A 19,520-nucleotide genomic window follows, 5' to 3' on the forward strand; every position below is an offset into this window, starting at 1 on the left:
GGCCTTGGATGAGGGGGAGCTTCGAGCCTTTCGAAGATTAAAGGAGATCCTCCCGTCCTCTAGAGTCTTCCGAAAGATGACCGAGGCGTGGTTGGTCGAGGCGGGCTTGAGCCCGGTACCTCGAGGTATGCCTTGAGAAGGTGGCGGTAGGCCTTCCAGTTTTATTTTTCTCCTTTGGGATACTAACCGAGGTCGATATGCTTGTGCAGAGATGGTGAACCTCGCTGTAGTGCGTGGAGGACGCGTCCCGTCTGCCGCATCTCCACGACGCCAGGTCGGCCCGGGCGTCGGCACCAGAGAGGCGCCGGTGGAGCTCGAGGTCGTCCGCCCTCGAAAGAAGGCCAAGGTCGCTGCTTCGAAGAAACCGACTCCCCTAAGGGCTCAGGAGAGCGTAGGGGCGGCGGAGTCAGACTCGCACGACAGGCGAGGGGGGCGAGCTCGGGGCGAGGCCGACCCGAGCAATGAGGTGGCGGGGAAGGCGCCTCGGGAGCCTTCGATCCGGGACTTGTGTCGTCTACCCGCGGGGCCGCCGAACGATTCCTACCAAACGCGCCTGATGGGCGAGCTTTCAGAAGGCCAACCTTTTGATCGGTTGGTAGCCCGCTGGGGGGGGCTAACTCGCGGGACCCGGGTGTGGGCCGATGGGGAGACCGCAGCCGTGTTCATCCGAGGAGGGCTGCACCCCGACCTGGCTCGCGAGATATATACTTTGCCATCGGATGTCCTGCTTGGTAGATCCGTGAAGTCGCTGCTGTGGGTAGGTGTTCCGCTGTTGGTTTCCGACCTATGGTACGAGCGAGGGTTGTTCTGACTTTCCTTTTGCAGGGCCAGCACTACGCGATGGCGTTGGCAGATCGCATTCGCGACGCAGGTCGGGCCCTGGGCATTTTGTGCGACCGTAACGCCGAGTTACGCAGGCAGCTCGAGGAGGTTCGCGCAGGGGCGGCTCCGGAGGCGGGCGCGGCTGCCGAGCAACGCTCCTCGGAGCTCGAAGCAGAGGTGACGCGCCTCCGGACCGAGGCAGGGGCGACCGACCAACGCATGTCGGCGCTGGAGGCTGAGGTCCTTCGCCTGAGGTCCGAGGCGAAGACGGCTGAGGAGGAGAAGGACAATCTCCGAGGGCTCCTGGGGGAGGCGCAGTCCGAGGCTTGCCTGGTCTGAGGGGAGGTGGCCGCCCTGACCCAACGGTTGGAGGGTGCCCTGGCCGATGCGAAGGGGGCCTCGGAAGCTCTGGCGGCCGAGCAGGAGCGGCGGCCAGAGAAGGAGAAGGAAATAATTGAAGCTTATAAACGATCCTCAGGCTTCCAGCTCGGGCTGGTTCGGTCGGGGCAAGTCACCTACGAGTATGGGTACCGGATTGCCCTGGGCCGGTTCCAGACGCGCCGTCCCGGGCTGGAGGTCGAGGTGGATCCGTTTGTCTCGCACCCCGAGGACTTGGATGTGGATATGCCGGAGGAAGTTCCTTTCGACGATGGCGTCGGGGGTTCCGACGATTAGGACAGTCTTGAGGTCGGCTCGGCTGAGCTGTTATTGAGTCCTGTAACCTTCTTTTGTAATCTTCGAGTCCTGTCGCAGTCGAGTCTTGTAATTCCATGCTTCAGAAATAAAGAGGTCTTTTCCCAGCATGTCTTTAAGCTTCAAAAATTGCAAAGCTTCGACTTGGAGGAGAAACCATGGGTATTGACCTCAGACAAAGAACTTTTTATGGTTCTGGACGTTCCATGTTCTCGGTAAGGAGGATCCGTCTATCACTGTGAGCCGATAGGTACCCGGTCGGACCACCCTGGTGACCCGATAAGGTCCCTCCCACTTGGGGGCCAGCTTCCCCCTCGTTCGGGTCGGGTCACTGACCTCGGCCCTTCGTAGGACTAGATCGCCCAACCTAATCGATCGGGGTCGCACCTTTCTGTTGTAGATCCTTACGACGGCTCTCTGGTGAGAGAGGGCCTTTAGGTGCGCGTCGGCGCGTCGCTCCTCGAGCACGTCGAGGCTGGCGCGAAGTCCCTGGTTCGAGGCTTCCTCGTCGTAGCTCCTTGTCCGAAGCGTGGTGACAGCCATCTCGGGTGGTAGGACGGCCTCGGTTCCGAACGTCAAGCTGTACGGGGATTCACCGGTCGCAGTCTTGGGAGTGGTGCGTAGCGACCATAGCACACTGGGGAGCTCGTCCGTCCAGGTCGATCGGGCCGCAGACACTCTTCTTCTAAGGCCATCCAAGATGGATCGGTTGGTTACCTCGGCCAACCCATTCGTCTGAGGGTGGGTCACCGAACTGAACCTCAGTTGAATGCCATGACCGGCGCAGAATTCCCGGAACCTTGTGCCGGCGAACTGAGGTCCGTTGTCGGTTATGATGGCCTTGGGCAACCCGAACCGAGTTACCAGGTTCTTCCACACGAATTTCTCCATTTGCTGTTCCGTGATCGTCGCCAGTGGCTCGGCCTCGACCCACTTTGTGAAGTAGTCTACTCCTACAATTATGTACTTCCGCTGTCCAGAAGCCGGCGGGAAGAGGCCGAGGAGGTCCAGCCCCCACTGCGCGAATGGCAATGCGCAGTCGATAGGGCTGAGCGGGACCGCGGGCTGTCGGGGTGCGCGGGCGTGTTGCTGGCACAATCTGCACCGCTGTACGTAAGCTTTCGCGTCCCGGCATATGGTCGGCCAGTAGTAGCCTTGGCGGAGTATTTTGTGCGCCAAGGTTCGCCCGCCGATGTGCTCGCCGCAGACCCCCTCGTGGGTTTCGGTTAGGACCGTCCGGGCTTCGTCAGGCTCCAGGCATCGTAGGAGGGGATAGGTGAAGGACCGTTTGTAGAGGCGGCCACACTCCTCGGTGTACCACGCATGCGTGCGACGCAGGCGCCGAGCCGCGCCTTCGTCGAGGGGAAGGGTTCCATCCCTCTTGAAGCGTAGTAGCGCTTGCACCCACGTGAGCGGCGTGCTGCTCGGGGCCGTAGTTGCTATTTCGATGGTGCGGGCAGGGAGCTCCTCAACCTCCGTCCTTGCTCCAGGGGTTGGTCTCGACGCCAGCTTGGCCAGCGCGTCGGCTCGCTCGTTTTCCTCCCTCGAAACATTAGACAGCGTAAAGTAATGGAACTTGGCGGTTAGGTCCCTTACCCAGGCTAGGTATTTCGCCATGGTTGTGTCCCTAGCTTCGTACCCGCCGTTGAGCTGCTCGGTCATAAGTTGCGAGTCGGTGTGGACGTGTATCGCGTCCACCTGCATCTCAAGGGCCAGCCTTAGTCCCGCCAGCAGCGCCTCATACTCCGCCTCGTTGTTGGTGGCTTTAAACCGGAAGCGGAGGGAGCGCTCAAACGAGCGTCCGTCGGGGTGAGGAGAACCAGCCCCGCACCGGCGCCCCTTGAGTTGGCCGAGCCGTCGACGTGTAGGGTCCAAGCCTCGGGAGCCTGCTCGAGATTTACAACTTCCGTTTGAGTCAGCTCCGCAATGAAGTCGGCTACCGCCTGGGCCTTGATGGCGGTCCTGGGCAGGTATCTTATGTCGTGTTCGTCGAGCTCCACCGCCCATTTGAGGAGCCGTCCTGCAACATCGAATTTTGTTAAGACCTATCGGAGGGGTTGGTCGGTGACGACTTCCACCGGGTGCGCCTGGAAGTAGGGGCGCAACTTCCGAGCCGAGAGCACCAGGGCAAGCGCGAGTTTCTCTATCGGCGTGTAACGCTCCTCAGGTCCACTCAGGACGTAGCTGACGTAGTAGATCGGGAGCTGTTGGCCGGGGCTTTCCTTGACCAGGACAGAGCTGACTGCATGAGGAGAGGCCGCCAAGTAGAGGGCCAGCTTCTCGCCGGGAGAGACGGAGGCGAGCCGGGGAAGGCTGGCCAGGTGCTGCTTCATCTGTTTGAAAGCCTCCTCGCATTCTAACGTCCACTGGAAGTTCTTCGGGTTTTTAAGCGCCTTGAAGAATGAGAGGCAGCGATCGCCTGATCGGGCGAGGAAGCGAGACAGAGCGACCAGTCTGCCGTTAAGTCGCTGCAGGTCTTTAATCGTCCGGGGGGACTGCATATTGATTATTGCCCGAACCTTCTCCGGGTCGGCGTCGATTCCTCTCTGGTGTACAATGAACCCTAGAAACTTCCCGGAGGTGACGCCGAAAGCGCACTTTGTGGGGTTGAGCTGCATGCCGAACTTGCGCAGCGTGGCGAAGGCCTCGGCCAGGTCGGCAAGGTGCGTTCCGGGCTCTCGGGTTTTCACAATCATGTCATCCACGTAGACTTCCATGTTCCTCCCGATGTGATGGGCAAACATCTTGTTTACCGTCCTCTGGTATGTGGCTCCAGCATTCTTTAGCCCAAACGATATGACCTTGTAGAAGTACACCCCTTGACCCGTGAGGAAGGTCGTGTGCTCTCTGTTTTCGGGTGCCATCCTGATCTGGTTATACCCTGAGTAGGCGTCCATAAAAGAAAGTCGCGCATGGCCGGCCGTCGCGTCGACCAGCTGGTCGATCTTTGGGAGGGGGTAGCAGTCTTTAGGGCATGCATTGTTGAGGCTGGTATAATCAACGCACATCCTCCAGCTTCCATTGTGTTTTTTTACGAGGACTACATTGGACAATTTTAGGATATTTGGCTTCTTCTATGAAGCCCGCGGCCAAGAGCCGGTCCACCTCTTCTTGTATGGGGCGTTGTCGGTCTGGGACCTGGCGTCGGGGCTTTTGCTTCACTGGTCGAGCGTCAGACGGGATGTTGAGATGATGTTCAGCGACCTCAGGGCTGACACCCGTCATGTCCGATGGGGACCAGGCAAAGATGTCGGCATTTTTCCGTAGGAGACCGATGAGCTGCTCCCGTTCCCGCTCGGGTAGCTCTGATCCGATCTTGACCGTCTGGTCCGGCCAGGCTTCCCGCAAAGGAACGTCCGCAATGGATCCCTTCGGCTCAGGATGAGGAGCCAGTTTTTTCACTTCCCGCGGATCTTCCAGGGACCACTCGGTCCTGGCTCTCTTGCCCAACGTAACGGAGGTGAGGTAGCACCGCCTGGACTCTCGGGGGCTTCCTGTGACTTCCCCAACTCTAGCACGGGTTGGGAACTTGATGGTCTGGTAGTAGGTCGAGACGACGGCTCTGACCTTATTGAGGGTCGGCCGACCTAGTATGGCATTGTAAGCAATGGGGAGGTCGACCACCAGGAAGGTGGTCATCATCGTCTTCGACCTTGGCGGGGTCCCCAGGGTCAAGGGCAAAGTAATAGCCCCTAGGGGCGATATTGAATCTCCCATGAAACCGGTGAGCGCCGAGCACATTGGGCTTAGATTTTCCCTAGCCCAGCCCAGCTTCTGGAAGGCATCGAGGTAGAGTATGTCGGCCGAGCTCCCCGTGTCGACCATGATCCTCCTCATTTGCGCGTTGGCTACCCTGGCCGATATCACCAAGGCGTCGTCGTGGTCGGGTCGCTCGGCAGCTCCGGTTGGCAAGGTGATCTCGGGCTCGGGCTCGTGTCCCGAGGCTTCGTCGGGAGCGGCCCGGGCGTACGCCTTCCTGCCCGACATGGAACCTCCTCCGGATGCGGGGCCCCCGGCTATCACATCAATGTGTCGCTCGACGGGGCCCTCTGGGCGAGGAGACTGCTCTTTGTTCGGCCGGAGGTACTGGCCGAGATGACCTCTGAGGATGAGCTCCTCGATTTGTCTCTTCAACTCGTAGCACTGCTCAGTGTCGTGCTAGTGTTGTCGATGGAATCGGCAATATTTTGAACGGTCTGCGAGCTCCCGCGGGTTCCTCATCGGGTGAGGGTCCCTAAGCAGCCCCTTTCCCCTCTCGTGTAGGAATATTTCAGTCCGGGAAGAATTCAAGGCGGGAAGAGGAGGCCTCGGGTCAGGTCTGTCTAACTTTCGCCTGGAGGCGGCGGGTTGCTGCTGTCGGGGCGGCTCTGACTTGGTCTTTTTGTGCTCTTCCCACTTTCCAGCCATCCAGGTTTCCGCGGCGATAAATTGACTGGCACGCTGGAGCATCTCGGGGACCGCGGCGGGGGGCCGCTCCACGAGCGACCAGAAGAACCTGGAGGGCCGCAGGCCAGTCATGAAGGCCTGCATCAAGAGAGAGGGTTGAGCATCCGACAATCCACGGATTTGTGTCGTAAATCGGTTCACAAAATGGGAGAGGGGCTCATCCTCCTTCTAGTTGAGCCCCAGGAGCAACGCCATGGACGGCTTTGGTCGGGCGTACGCCAGGAAGTTAAGCTCGAAATCCTTGGCGAGCTGATCGAAGGAGGCGATGGTCCCTGGCTTCAGGCCGCTATACCATGTGCGGGCTGGTCCCCGCAGAGTCGTTGGGAACGCCCTGTACATCAGGGCGTCTGAAGTCCCGAATAGCGCCATCTGGGCGCGAAAAGCGGCCACGTGGTCCGCTGGGTCGGCGGCGCCATCATACGCGTCCAACGAAGGGAGGCAGAAGTGCGGCGGGATCGCCTGATCTTGTATCTCGGGGGTGAACGGAGATCCTTGGTGTCCGTCCGCTCCGAGCTCTCCCTTTGACTTACGAACTTCCTGTTGTACCTCGCCAAGCCTTTGACTGACGAGGCGCAGCTGAGCCCGTAGGGCACTTGCCAAATTGGCGGTCGGGGCCTCGGGTCCGGGACGGCTCGCCGTGTCTTCCGATTCCCGGCTCCCGAGCCGAGCTGTGGGGTTTCGAGTTGAGCCAGGAAGCTCTGGGAATGGTACGTGGGTCCGGGCAGGAGTCTCCCACTGCTGTGGAGTTTGTGTCGCATGCGGAGGAGTTCGCTGGGAGGCGATAGTCTGCACCATGCTTGTCAAAGCTCGGACCTGGTGGGCGAGGTCATGAAAGGCCTCGGGTGACACTTGCGACGGGTTGGCGGGTGCACCGCCGGGGGGCGACAAGCCTGGGTCGTTGAACAGTTGCTAGTAGCGTTCTGATACCGCTATGGGGCGTTCGTCGTGGGTTTCGTCATGCGGGGGACGCTCCCCTAAGACGGGGAGCTCAGCACTTGAGGATCCGCCGAGGCGGATTCACTGATCGCCTGACATTTGGACAGGCCCTCCTTCTAGCGCCAATCTGTTACGGTAAGTAACTTTTTTAGCCGTGACCTCGGGGTCGACGCGGTTGGTTCCGGGCTCCAAATGGCTGGGATCAGACGTGGCTCCCCTTGGGATGTTGCGGTGGCTGATGCAGGGGATCTGGCTGGAAAGTTCTGCAACGCCAAGTGGATTCAACGGCGGTCGAGTACCTGCACACAGGCCGGGTCGGATGCTCGGCCCGACCCCTCCGACGATCAAGTCAGTGATGGCGGAGAGGGGTTTTGGAGTGAGATCGCCCCCCTTTGCCCGTTGGGAGCCAGGGGGTATTTATAAGTGGGTTTGATGTTACCTGATGTGCCATCCTGCCGGGGTAGGGTCGTACCTCTGACGGCGTCTGTCGTCGTCGTGGACGTCGCGTGGAAGGCCGAGCTGCCACAGGGTATGGGGGGTGTCAGTCAGCGCCTTCGCCTGCCTCGGCCGGCCACGAGGGGTCAGCCGAGGAGGTTGTTCGGGTACGATGGGTGTGGGTGCGTGTCGTGTCGTTGTTAATGCTCGTTCTGGGGCAGTGTGCCGCACAGGGTGTCCAACGTGGGGTGTATTACGTCAAATCCGGGGTGTTATATCAAATCAGTTTTTTACCCCTATCATATATTATGACCTAAATTAAAAGATGGAATCTCCTATCTAAAGTCCTCAGTAATTTCACATGTACAAATGTTAGTATATGCAAACACGTCCCAGTCTCTCTGTGTACGAACACGATAAGACCCGATATCACAGGCAGATCGAGCCAAGTTTTTTGAATGCTGGGTAGGAAATCGAAATTGTCAACTTAAAAGAGTAACATTAATTATGTAAGGATTGGTCTATCCCTTCAATCAATTACCACCCAAATTGTTCTAAATTTCTTTATATTACGATTTCTAGTTGACTCCTCGCGAACGCATCGGGTACGCAGCAGCAGACGAGGCATACGGTTCCCCGAGCACATACACCTCGCACACGCGGGGAAGAAGAGGACAGCAGGAATCTCCGGTGACTAAAATAAGGCATCTATTCTAAGCCATGCAGGCATGCGTCTACCGGAACGAAGGAGAAGAACCTACTAACCTTGGTTGGCTTGATGCACATTCCATTAGTTTAATGCATGATGCCATGGCACTCGTGTACCTTGCCACGAACCACTACAGAATGGTTTCTCCATGCGTTGAGCTGCCTCGTGCTGTTTCATTGATGGGGCCATCTGAGGTTTTTGGACGCCACCTCTTCCCAAAAGTCATTACAGCTTTGTTCCCCACCTCCTCGGGAACTCGGATCGCCAACCCAAGAAATGCCGTCTCACCCTCCGACTGACATCTTTGCTTTGTCTCCACATCCATCTCTCTCTCTACCGTTTCTCCCTTTCTTTATGATGTTTCGTTCCTTCTTCATCGCCGAGGGAAAACCCAAATGCACACACAATCGTAGAACTCGTGGGCAGTGAGCGACAAGAAACGCCGCACGTGGATCCGAAACCACAGGCGCATATGATCGCTCCGGGAATCCACCGCCGGTACAAGTGGCAAGGAGACATCAGGAATCTCGACCCAACAGAGAAGAAAGAACCTCGCCATTTGTTTTGTCTGATCTCTGTCGATTGTATACTAAATCAAATAGAATTGCCAAATCATCACTAACCAATTATGATATGATTCCTAAAACAAAAAATCAAACATGAGATGTTGCTTGCAAGAATTTTGTTATACCATTATTATGATTTAAACATCTACAAGATGGTTCATAAAGTAAATTATATATTTATTATTTCATTTACTGTACGTGGAGACTCACAAAAGATCGACACGAGGCTACAACAAATGGATAACAAAAGACGCAGAGACAGATGGGATCCGTGGTCCTGCTTTTATGCGTTGCCATGCTTCCAGATCTCGATTTGCATTGTTGACATGGTTGGATCTTGCTGTTCTGCCATTTATTATCTCTCCTCCATCCCCGCCCTCCTCCTCCTAACTCATTCTACATTTATGCAGACAAGCTTTGGCCATCTTAAGATAAAATCCAGTAATTTGCGATGCTCATAAGTTACACGATCTTTATCTAGTTTAAGTTAAACACGAGATCAACTACAATTGAGCATGGATTAGATTAGACCTTGGTTTATTAGCTGATACCCTTAGCTACTCCTCACCCCCTCCAACCTGTAATGACTTAGATCAGACTACTAAACTATGCGTTTTATTAGTAGAGACCACGAGATAATGTTGGGTCGCCACGTGTTCCGTCCCATGTCTGTTCCCTCTCCGCGCAGAACGGCGAGTGGAGTCCTGAGCGCCAGCCCATTCCGTGCTTCCTCTGTTCTTTAATCCCATCTCATCTCCGACGCACTCCTTTCTCTACTTATAAATCCCGTTTCCTCTCCTCTCTCTCCACCGATCAGCAGAAGAAGCCAAAGATCATACAGAAAGTGAAGCAAGCATACCCGAGATTGGAAATACGAGATGATCTCCGGATTCCGCCGCTCCCTCTCTTTATCGGGCCTGAGCCCTAACGCCAGCCCCGCCCGCCGGCGCCCCCGCGACGCGCCCCGACACGCGCGTTCCGCCAGCCTCCCCTGCCGCTCCCAGTCCGCCCTCTCCCTCATCCAGGACGAGATACGCTCCCTACGCTCCGGCACCGCCTCCGATCTCGAGCGGATCGACCGCCTTCTCGCGGCACTCGACGACCTCCTCCGCCTCTCCCGGATCCAGGATCCCCTCCGCCGCTGCCCCGCCTTGGCCGATCGCCTCCTCGACGGCTTTCTCCGCCTCCTCGACGCCCAGGGCTCCTTCCGCTCCGCCGTCCTGGCGCTCGGGCAGCACCACGCGGAGGCCTGCACCGCAGTCAGGCGGCGCGACCCGGTGCGGCTCGCCTCCGCCGCCCGGTCCCTCCGGCGGGCGGAGAAGGAGCTCGTCCTGCTCGCCACGGCCATCAAGGATCTCACCAGATGTCCACCCTTCACCCCGGGGCTCTGGGCGGACGCGGCCGAGGCCGAGGTCGCAGGGATCGTCACTGAAGCGGTGGCCGCGACGGCGACCGCGATGTCGGCGGTTTACCTGGGGATCGCGGCGGTGTCGTCCGCAGCGGCATCAGCGGCGGCGGCCGCCTCGACGTCGAAAGACTCGTGGATGGTGTGGGCATTGAGGAGGCCGTCGCCATCGAAAAAGCGTGAAGCAGAGGAAGCGGAGATGGGGGCGATGGAGAAGCTGGAGGAGAGGATGGAGGGATTGGAGGAGGGAAGCGAGAGGGTGTACAGGAGTTTGGTGAACATAAGAGTAGCCCTCCTCAACGCTCTTACTCCCTCTTTGTAGAATGGCGAACCAAAGAAACACTACCGAAGAGTGTACAGACGATGAGGATCAAAGGGGAATGAGATCATGTTTTCTCTCTTTATAAATGGAACGGTTTTGACTAATATAATTTGAATCGTTGTTGTTACCTCCACTTTTCAATTAACACCATTTTGATGCATTATGGAAACATATTATGAAGGAATATGACTCTAAACCAACTATTAATCTAAATTATCAGTCTATTTGCGTCGCTACATGTTCAGATCCAACCTTCCAACCCCATTCCATAGAAAATTTAAGTTTATATATATATATATATATATATATATATATATTCACAACTTGCAACTCATATGTCAATAGAACTTTTAGATTACTTAATTGATTCATAATATCTTGAAGGTCATTGCTATATTACTTCTATATCAATATCTCAAATGAATAAGTCTTTTAACCATAAAAAAATTATCTTATGAGATTTTCCTCTTGTATAAGTTTATCAACTTCATCTACAAATAATATTCATTTGTTCCCTAAGATAGATGATGGAATACATTGTTGTCAATCCCCTGTTTGATCAATCTGATAATTTTTTCATTCATCTGTTCCCACTCTTTATCTATTTTTCATTTGGTTTTGACCTTCTATACTTTAATTAAATTATATAAATCTTTATAAAATGACCTTCCAGATAGAATAATTAATTATTATTAATTAAGATATAGTACTATCTCAATCTTTCATTTGATTCATACAAGAATTTGAGATCACTTTGGTGTGAGAAGAGAGATGTCTCGAATCTATGGAAGCAATATGTTGTGGTAAACAACCAAGAGCCGTGGCCTCGAGGTCGACACGGCTCGGTTCGGGTCCGGAAGGCAGGATCTTCCCGGTGCGGCTCTCGGGTTCGCCGAGGTCGGTCGGCTGCGACGGTCCGATCAGGACGGGGTCGGTCGCCTCCGCCGGAGAGGGCTCCTCGGCTGGGCACGCGCTCCGTCTGCGATCCTGCACACAGGTCGGGTCGGGAGACGCGACCCGACCCCTCCGACGATCAAGTCAATAGATGGTGGAGGGGGTGGAAAGAAGAAGTTTGAGGTGTCTCCCTGGTGTGTTCTTTTCTCCTCCGTCCCCCCCCTCGCACTCGGCCAGAGTGCGAGGGTATTTATAGGGAAGCTTGCTGTTGTTTGATGTGCCCGCTTGCAGGGGCAGATGGTGGCGTCTGACATTGGTTTGGCATGGCGTGAAGAGCCGAGCATGAGCGGGTGTTAATGCGTCTCGGGCTGTGTTTTGATCCGTTTGACCGGGTACCGTCGTGCCGACCGAGGCGTGAGGCGCGGCTGACGTCAACCGAGTCTTATCGTAATTAATATCCTCATCACAATAAACACCATAACTTATATAATTTAACCACCAAATATGAGATTGTAAATACTAAACAAATTACGAGAGAAGATTGATATGAAAAATCATTCAACATGAATAATGAGATTAAATATTTTTTTAGTTTAATCGGATGATATCAAACACTATATGAAAACAGATACTTAGATGAGGTTCATAAAAATCATAGAGAAAAACTAAGTAGAAAAAAAATCTCAAAATACACACTAATCAATTTAGAGAGTATGGGTCTATCTAAATCATCATATCAGAAAATAATGACAATTGGGTTTGAACTATCTAAAAAATCATGGAATCTTTGTTTTCCAACCCGATATTAAGTTAGCATTTTAATTAATCCTATGGATCTCACTGCTTAGCTCGTGGACGAGACCACCCAACAACAAGTTCTCTCGTTCCCCATAGATCAAGACTAATTTAAAGTACATTTACAATAGTATATATACTTGGTGAATTTTGTTAGAATTAGAATACGTTAATCGAAGAATGGGGTTAGAATTGGGTTCAGACTGATTACATGGAATTTTAGTTGCCTTATAAACTCGTATAACATTGCTTTAAATACAAAAAATATATAAATGAGAATCTTGGATTTAAATTTATTAAGAAGATTTCGATGGTTGCTTTTTCTTGATATCGTTGACTTTCATGAATACTTGGAAAAGTATTCCAAAATTACAAAATATATTATTTCAATTATGATTTGGTTTTAATTGCATGGAACAACTGATTTATAATTACCCACTAAATACAAAAAAAAAATCAATGGAATTTAATATCATGGATTAACACCATTAGCATATTACATACAAAATCATACCATTAGCAATGGTCACTTTGTGCTGTTTCTCTTCTTCTTCTTCTTCTTCTTCTTCTTCTTCTTCTTCTTCTTCTTCTTCTTGATTATGATTAAGGGAAAGCAGAATGGAAGCTCAACCTCCATTTCAGTTGTGGTCTTCTCTTGTAATCCTCTTGTCTGGAACTTATTATGATTAAGGGGATGTTGTATCTTATTATTTCTTGAAATTTCGTAAATAGACATGGTAATAAATTAACTCATCATGATTAATTGCATATTAATCCTTGAGAACCATATTTTACGTAGGTTCAAGCCTGTCCTACTATAGTTTCGTGACTCTTATTCCATTTTATTATCATTCATTTTAAATCATATATATATATATATATATAGACATGAATAAAATCAAAAAATAGTAACAATAAAGAAGAATAATAGAGAAGACACTTAAAAAAATAAACTCATATTAAACATCATTATAGCTTACAATCTTTCAGAGATTTATATCTTTCTTTTGTCTCTATTTATCTCCTATTCCAATTACATGACTAAAGCATTATATGAGTGATAAACTCAAGACTTTTACTTCAACAATGAAAGAAACCTCAATCTTAACTAAAATTCCTAAACCAAATTCACATCTAATTACAGATTTTGATTTAATATTCCAACAACTTTTTTTCCTATATTTGTATTGGTCATCTTCAATTAATTAAATAATATAAAAATAAACAATAATAACGTGAGATTTTAGAGCTGATATGCAAATACAAGAGAGTCCGAAGATGCAAGGTATTATTATATGTAAACAATTTCCTATACATGTAGCTATGATATAGTTATTTCGACAAAATGTTCCATACAAGCTAACGGCAAAGCACTATATATATATATATATATATATATATATATATATATATATATATATATATATAGAGAGAGAGAGAGAGAGAGAGAGAGAGAGAGAGAGAGTGTGAGAGTGTGTGTGTGTGTAGATTATAGATTATACCTCAACAAAGTCTAAAAATACCTAATTGAACGCAGCCAAGGCTACTTTTCACCCACTTCTGCAAACAAGAGAAAGAACTCAGTTCTACTGCTAAGAAAAAAAGATAATAGAAGAGATTAGAAGCAGAGAAGAATCAGATAAAAGAGAAAAAAGATAAAAATATAGATAGAGGTATGTTTGGTTTCATAAAAACCTAATCCTATTACTGTCATAAATTTCTCACACGCTAATAATAACAAAACAGAAAAACACAGTTGCATACCAACCAAAGTCTTCATATTTATTATTTGGATCCTCTCATTATATTTTGTAATTATTGAATTTATTTTTTAATTAAAAATAAGTTAAATATTAACTTATAATGATTTGATAGGTATATTATTACTAGTTTTAGTTTAAGCATTAGTAGTATAAGCTCAATGATAGTTAACATGTCATTTGTCCGAGATTGGATTAATAATTAGTATATTAGAACATAATGGATGAACTTTGATGAGAACGATAAATTCTTAAGTAAGAAAAACCCTATTTAACCATTAGATCATATCGTGATGAAACGAAAGCCTTGATTATACGACCCGAAATCTTTGAACACAAGATACCAAAAAATATATTCATCTAGTATAATATATAATCACACTTATCCTCCGATTAACATGGAATAATTTGATAATTTGATGATTTCCTATCTGTCACGAACGATACTACCCATTAACTTGGACCATATGACACAAAATACTTAAACCAAGGTAAATAATATATTTAGCTGACCTTCTAAGTTTATTTTAAATGCATTTAAGTTTACACATTTTGATTTGATTTCCTGCATCCATATTTACGATTAGTATTCATAACAGGACGATAATGTTTTGACGTTGTTGTATGTGACAAATGGGCTCTTTCATCCGTGCAAGTAATGGATTAAGCGACGTGGTTTGTCTCAGTCACGGAAGAGGTCAGTGCATTTTAAGGCAATTATTACCAACAAAGTATATAATATACAGTTGGAACACTGTGTGCAGTTCAAGTCATGTTGAGGACGAGTGCAAAGTTCATCGAACCGACCCCGAGCGTGAAAGCAAGTGCGTGAACCAGTCTTGAGGAAACGACGCAGAAATCCCACTTTGGGCGGACATAATGCCGCCATGGGGGTGTATAGCAAGAAAATTTTATAGCATCACGCTCCAACCTAATCACCTTTCCTCCTCCGGCGACCAGAAGTGCACAGAATAAAAGGAGAGGAACTTAGGTCATCGATAATAGTTATCGGAGAGCTGACGAAAGAACAATGTGACATCTGTATGACATGTGAGAGAACTAGGTTACTAATCCACACTCATCATCGTTTGTCAGTCTAACGTTATATAGAAGCCTGGATAGATCGACCCACGACGTAGGGGTTGTACGGGTCGAAGGTATGAGCGACCTTCACAGTCGTAGTTTTCTCTAGTAACTTTATAGGTATAAAAATTGATCCTCTATACTTAAAGAGAGAACTGATCTAAAAAAATACTCAGTATATATAGAATCGAATTTTCATCAACTAAATTAAGCATTGAAGGGGTTTGATTGAGAATCCCTCCTCATATCGACCTATTGTATAGGGTTTTAATGGAAATCGAATATACTTCAACTTCACCCCGGGATAATCTCATAATCTCCCTCGCCAATCCTTATTCGGTCTCAGCCACTCCATCCATCCCTTGAGAAGACTCACTAGACGATTTCACGCCTTCAAGACAAAATCAAACCATATCGACTCTCGATCAATGACATTAAATTATTAATATTTGAACGTCAAAAAGAGATCTATAAGCCTCTCTCTTACGGAGGGAGCACTAATAAAAACATTTAATTTTTCATTGATTGAAGAGTAGAAAAATAAAAGATTTATAAGTTCATCGGATCATTCTAACTTTTAATTTCATTTGAGACTCGTAAATTGATAAAATCATATGGGTATATTTAAAATGAATAATTTCTTATAAATTTATAGAATCATATCAATATCGATCAAATATTAACTTACCAAATCCTATTGGATCAGATCTCCTCTTGGAAAAGACCAGCCATGCGTGGCCAATGCAAAGCAGGTCAAAGCAGCGACACAGCCCTTCTTCCCCACTCTCCTGGAAGCTCACCCCCAACAGCAGCACCACCTTATCTACAAGCTTGGAGCTTTTACACGTTGGGACAGAAAAGTTGAGCACGTAAAGTCTCTCTCGTCCATGTCGAGTTACATGCGTGTATGTTACGGCCACTTACAGTGGTTCCCGTCTCCATCCTCGGGGTCAAATGCTGCAACTTTCGTTATGCTTTGGCGGCCAGAAAACGTTAGGGTTAGGTGAAGCAAAACGAAGGGGAAGAATGAGGATAGTTGAGTGGTCCAAGTACTAAGTGATTGGAAACATTGATGCACTGTAGTGAAATGGTCATGGATTGTGATAGGCAAACAAATTCCATTTTGCGTTATTATCTCATGTTGATGTGGTATTGTGATAGCCATGCACTTGTTATCTTCGCAAAATTATCTACCAAAAACGCATCGATGTTATTGTGCCACGCCAACTTTGTAATGTGCATGTCCTCATCAACCATGCTACTAATTAAATAGACAAATGAGTTTTATTGAGTTATGTAGCATCAATAATTATTAAGAAAACATTAGTTCACAGGTGGCCATTATTTTGTCCAAAAATTATAATGTTATTGTTGGCCAAAAATGTTATACTTAATCTGAAAATTAAGGTTTCAAATACACAAAATGTCTTATGTCATGAAAATCACATGTAGCCAATCCTTATCGAATGCTTTCTTCAATCCGTAATCGATCAAAAAATAAAACTCATAGTTTGGTAGGAGAGATCATGTAAGTTTTATTTTATTTTATTTTTGATGGTAGCAGAACACATGACATATATACGAAGAATATATAACATCTATAAAGTTGATCGACCTTCTATAATTATTCAAAAATAATTATCGCATCACAAAACTTTCCATCTCTATAATTTTTTTTCTTAGTTCGACTTTAATTTAAGTAAAGAAACTCCCTAATTTAAACAATAAAATTAACATCTTTACTATAAGTTGCATTTCATATTTATGTTTTTTTCTTTCTGAATTAAAACTCTTAAATAAAGTAAGGACAGAGATGGCCAACAATAGCCGATGAGATAAGATTAGGGATAATTTCATCTCTTAAAAAATAACAAACGTTCTATGGAAATAAAATAAAAAGAAAACACTTTATAAGAAAAAAATAAAAACATGATGTTTTAAAATATTTACCTAAAAAATTTCATATATGTGATTTTTTTATTAATTCAACTCTAATTTAAGTAAGTTAGAAAATCCTTAATTATACATTTTTAGTATTTATACTACATTCAATCACTAGAGATAATTTTTTTTTCCTTTTCTGCTTAGGAAAAAAAGGAAACTAAGTTGGAGAGCTGCTATCAAACTTACCTCACACCCTGGTGTCATCCATGAAATAAGAAAATTGAAAGCTCCACCTTCTTAGGGATGATCGGAGGGTCATCAAAGGTTATCAATAATGTCTCGTGTTCTAAAATCAAAACACTGATTTGAAACCAAGTTCATCCTTTCCTTCTTTTTAGATGGGCCCAACGTGCACCGAGAGTCGAGTCGATTCCAAAGGGTCCCATTTATCGATCCACTGCAGCCGGTCGAGTCTTATCTCCACACATTTGACCAAATGTGCATTTGTGTGTTCATCGTCAGTGGCCATTGTACACACGACAACATGTCCTGCTACGGTCAAACAAGGATTGTGACACCATGTTTTCGTCGTAATCCTAAGACAATACTTTACACTCTCGCTAGTGATTTCGGGTTTCCGTCAGCTCAATAAAGATAGGAGGAGACCACAGTTTTCCCTAACGCACACCAAACACATTCATCCGCATCCGCATCCGCATCCACGTTCGATGTCACGACAATGGTCACCCCAATTTCTCGTGGCAGTCATGTCGCCTACAGTCCCCCGATCACGTGCTCCCATGCCGCAATCGGGCTTGATGGAACCCGAACTCAATGCCGATGGAACCACACACGTACACCGATTAAAAGATGTCAATGGACGGGACGCCCGTATTAATAATGCATTCATTTTGATGTGCCTTCGAATCACATGGCGCAGACGCTTTATGACGGGGAATGAAGGAGCGGTGGCGGTGCCGCTACAGCAGTTGGTGGCGCGTACACGGCTGTAGTGTGTCCGGTGTGCGATGGGGGTGGGGGCCGCGGTTAGCCGTGGCGGCGCAATCACCGTGGTTGCGCCGTTGCTGTCCGTCGGATGGTCCTTTCCGCCTCATCCACCGGAACGAAAGGCGCGCCTTGATGGCGGAAGGCGATCCTAACGGCATTAATTAGACCGGCGAATATCCCTGTGGATTAAGTATATTCGCCCACAGGGACATGTGAGGCCACCGTTCGTTCTCATATGCGATCTGCCACATTTTGATGGACTTTAATTGGAGATTTTGGTACAATTACATGCCGCGATCGCAGGAAATTGGAGTCGCATCTCGAGTCCGAGTCCGAGTCCCGTTTCCGGCACACCTCGAAAATGGCGATCAGGTTCGGCACGCATCTCGCAGCGGGAGCCTGGGACGCCGACACGTCTCCCTCCCGGGTCCCGGTAATGATGAGGGCGACGTCGGCAGGAAGGGGGCGTGACATCACGTCCCGGCGATGGAACGGCCTTACGCAGTTGCATGCCGCTGCGAGTTCTCGTCACCGGCAGATTTACGCGGTGAAAGATTTAAAATGATTAATTTAGGCTGGGAAAAAAAAAAGTAAATAAAGGTGGTCATGAGTATTGTGCCGCCGGCCACGAGGTAGACTAGCATCTAAACAGAAGATCTCCATTGTGAACCTAAGCTGTAACTGTTACATGAGATGACAATGGAAGCGGCAATAAAGCAGACGCAGATGTTTAATATTGCATTCCTTCTGCACGAGGGAGACAAAAATGCTATAAATGTTTGTTTAATTTTGGAATTTAATATAAAAATCGTTTTTTTAATGTCGAAACAGATGAAGTCGCAGTAATTACAGATTTTTAGGAACTAGATGTGTATCTGTAAAGCGTAGAATGAGGTTGGAGACGACATTGGAAACCCTTGCAGGCTCTTGAAACCGAGGGAATCATGGCAGGATTCGGGCCGCTGCAGGAAGGAAACAGAGGTGCAGGTCATCAGCAGCAGAAACACCATCTCTTCCTAATCAGACCAGCAACACCAGCATTAAATTTGCCTCCCTACCGAGTTGGAGATAAGAGCACAAGTGCAGAGAGATCCTCTGCATGAGCTCACACGGTCACAGTGTCACGCTCACCCACCTTCAGCTCAGCCGTCTGCGAGAATGTAGGTGGCGATGGCGAAGGGAGGAATCGGCTTTTTACTGAAGGGATCCTCCTCCCTCCTCTTTTGGCAATCATCCAGCTACAGTGTTGTGCTACCCCTCCTCCTGCCACTAGTTCGCTTGCCACCACCCCCCATGTAGCTTCTGCCCCCCCTACCCGACGCAGTTAATGGCCACAGCAGAGCGGATATATAAGACAAGTGCATAGAGATGTAGGCGTGTAGAGGTACTAAACTGTGGGGGTGTGCGAGTTTCCGAGGGAGACGGACGGTTTACACGTGTGGATGACTACGGTGGTCATGATTGCCTGGTACTAAACCCGAGGTGCCGTGGTGGCTGATTTCTCTCCGTTTTATATTGATCTTCGGAGAATATTTCCTTGAGATACGATACTATACCATAACATTCATTCTTCCTGTATTCTACTGTGTATATACTTTTTGAGTTTGCCATGTCGTTCCATCTTTTTCGATTGATGAAAAGTACGCAAGAGAATGACATCTGCATTTACGTGGGCGAGAGAAAGACCACTCTTTTTCTCTCTCCGCCTTTTTTTTTTGTTAGACAGGAGTGAAAGGGTTATATGTAGGGATTCGAGGCTCTC

General features: G+C 48.5%; 1 protein-coding gene across 1 annotated transcript; it reads left to right on the top strand.

Moving 5' to 3' along the window:
• The first annotated feature begins 9,191 nt into the window (after positions 1-9,191).
• Positions 9,192-10,429, top strand: LOC103971256 (uncharacterized). The gene has a single exon (XM_009385240.3). It carries the CDS (start codon positions 9,486-9,488, stop codon positions 10,332-10,334), a length of 849 nt encoding a protein of 282 aa, XP_009383515.2. The 5' UTR covers positions 9,192-9,485; the 3' UTR covers positions 10,335-10,429.
• Positions 10,430-19,520: the final 9,091 nt, after the last annotated feature.

Source organism: Musa acuminata, chromosome BXJ2-2, assembly GCF_036884655.1.
Source record: "Musa acuminata AAA Group cultivar baxijiao chromosome BXJ2-2, Cavendish_Baxijiao_AAA, whole genome shotgun sequence".
Classification (NCBI taxonomy): Eukaryota; Viridiplantae; Streptophyta; class Magnoliopsida; order Zingiberales; family Musaceae; genus Musa; species Musa acuminata.

Excerpts from the sequence above, each read along its gene's own strand:
- LOC103971256 (XM_009385240.3), top strand. The coding sequence starts at position 9,486 with ATGATCTCCGGATTCCGCCGCTCCCTCTCTTTATCGGGCCTGAGCCCT.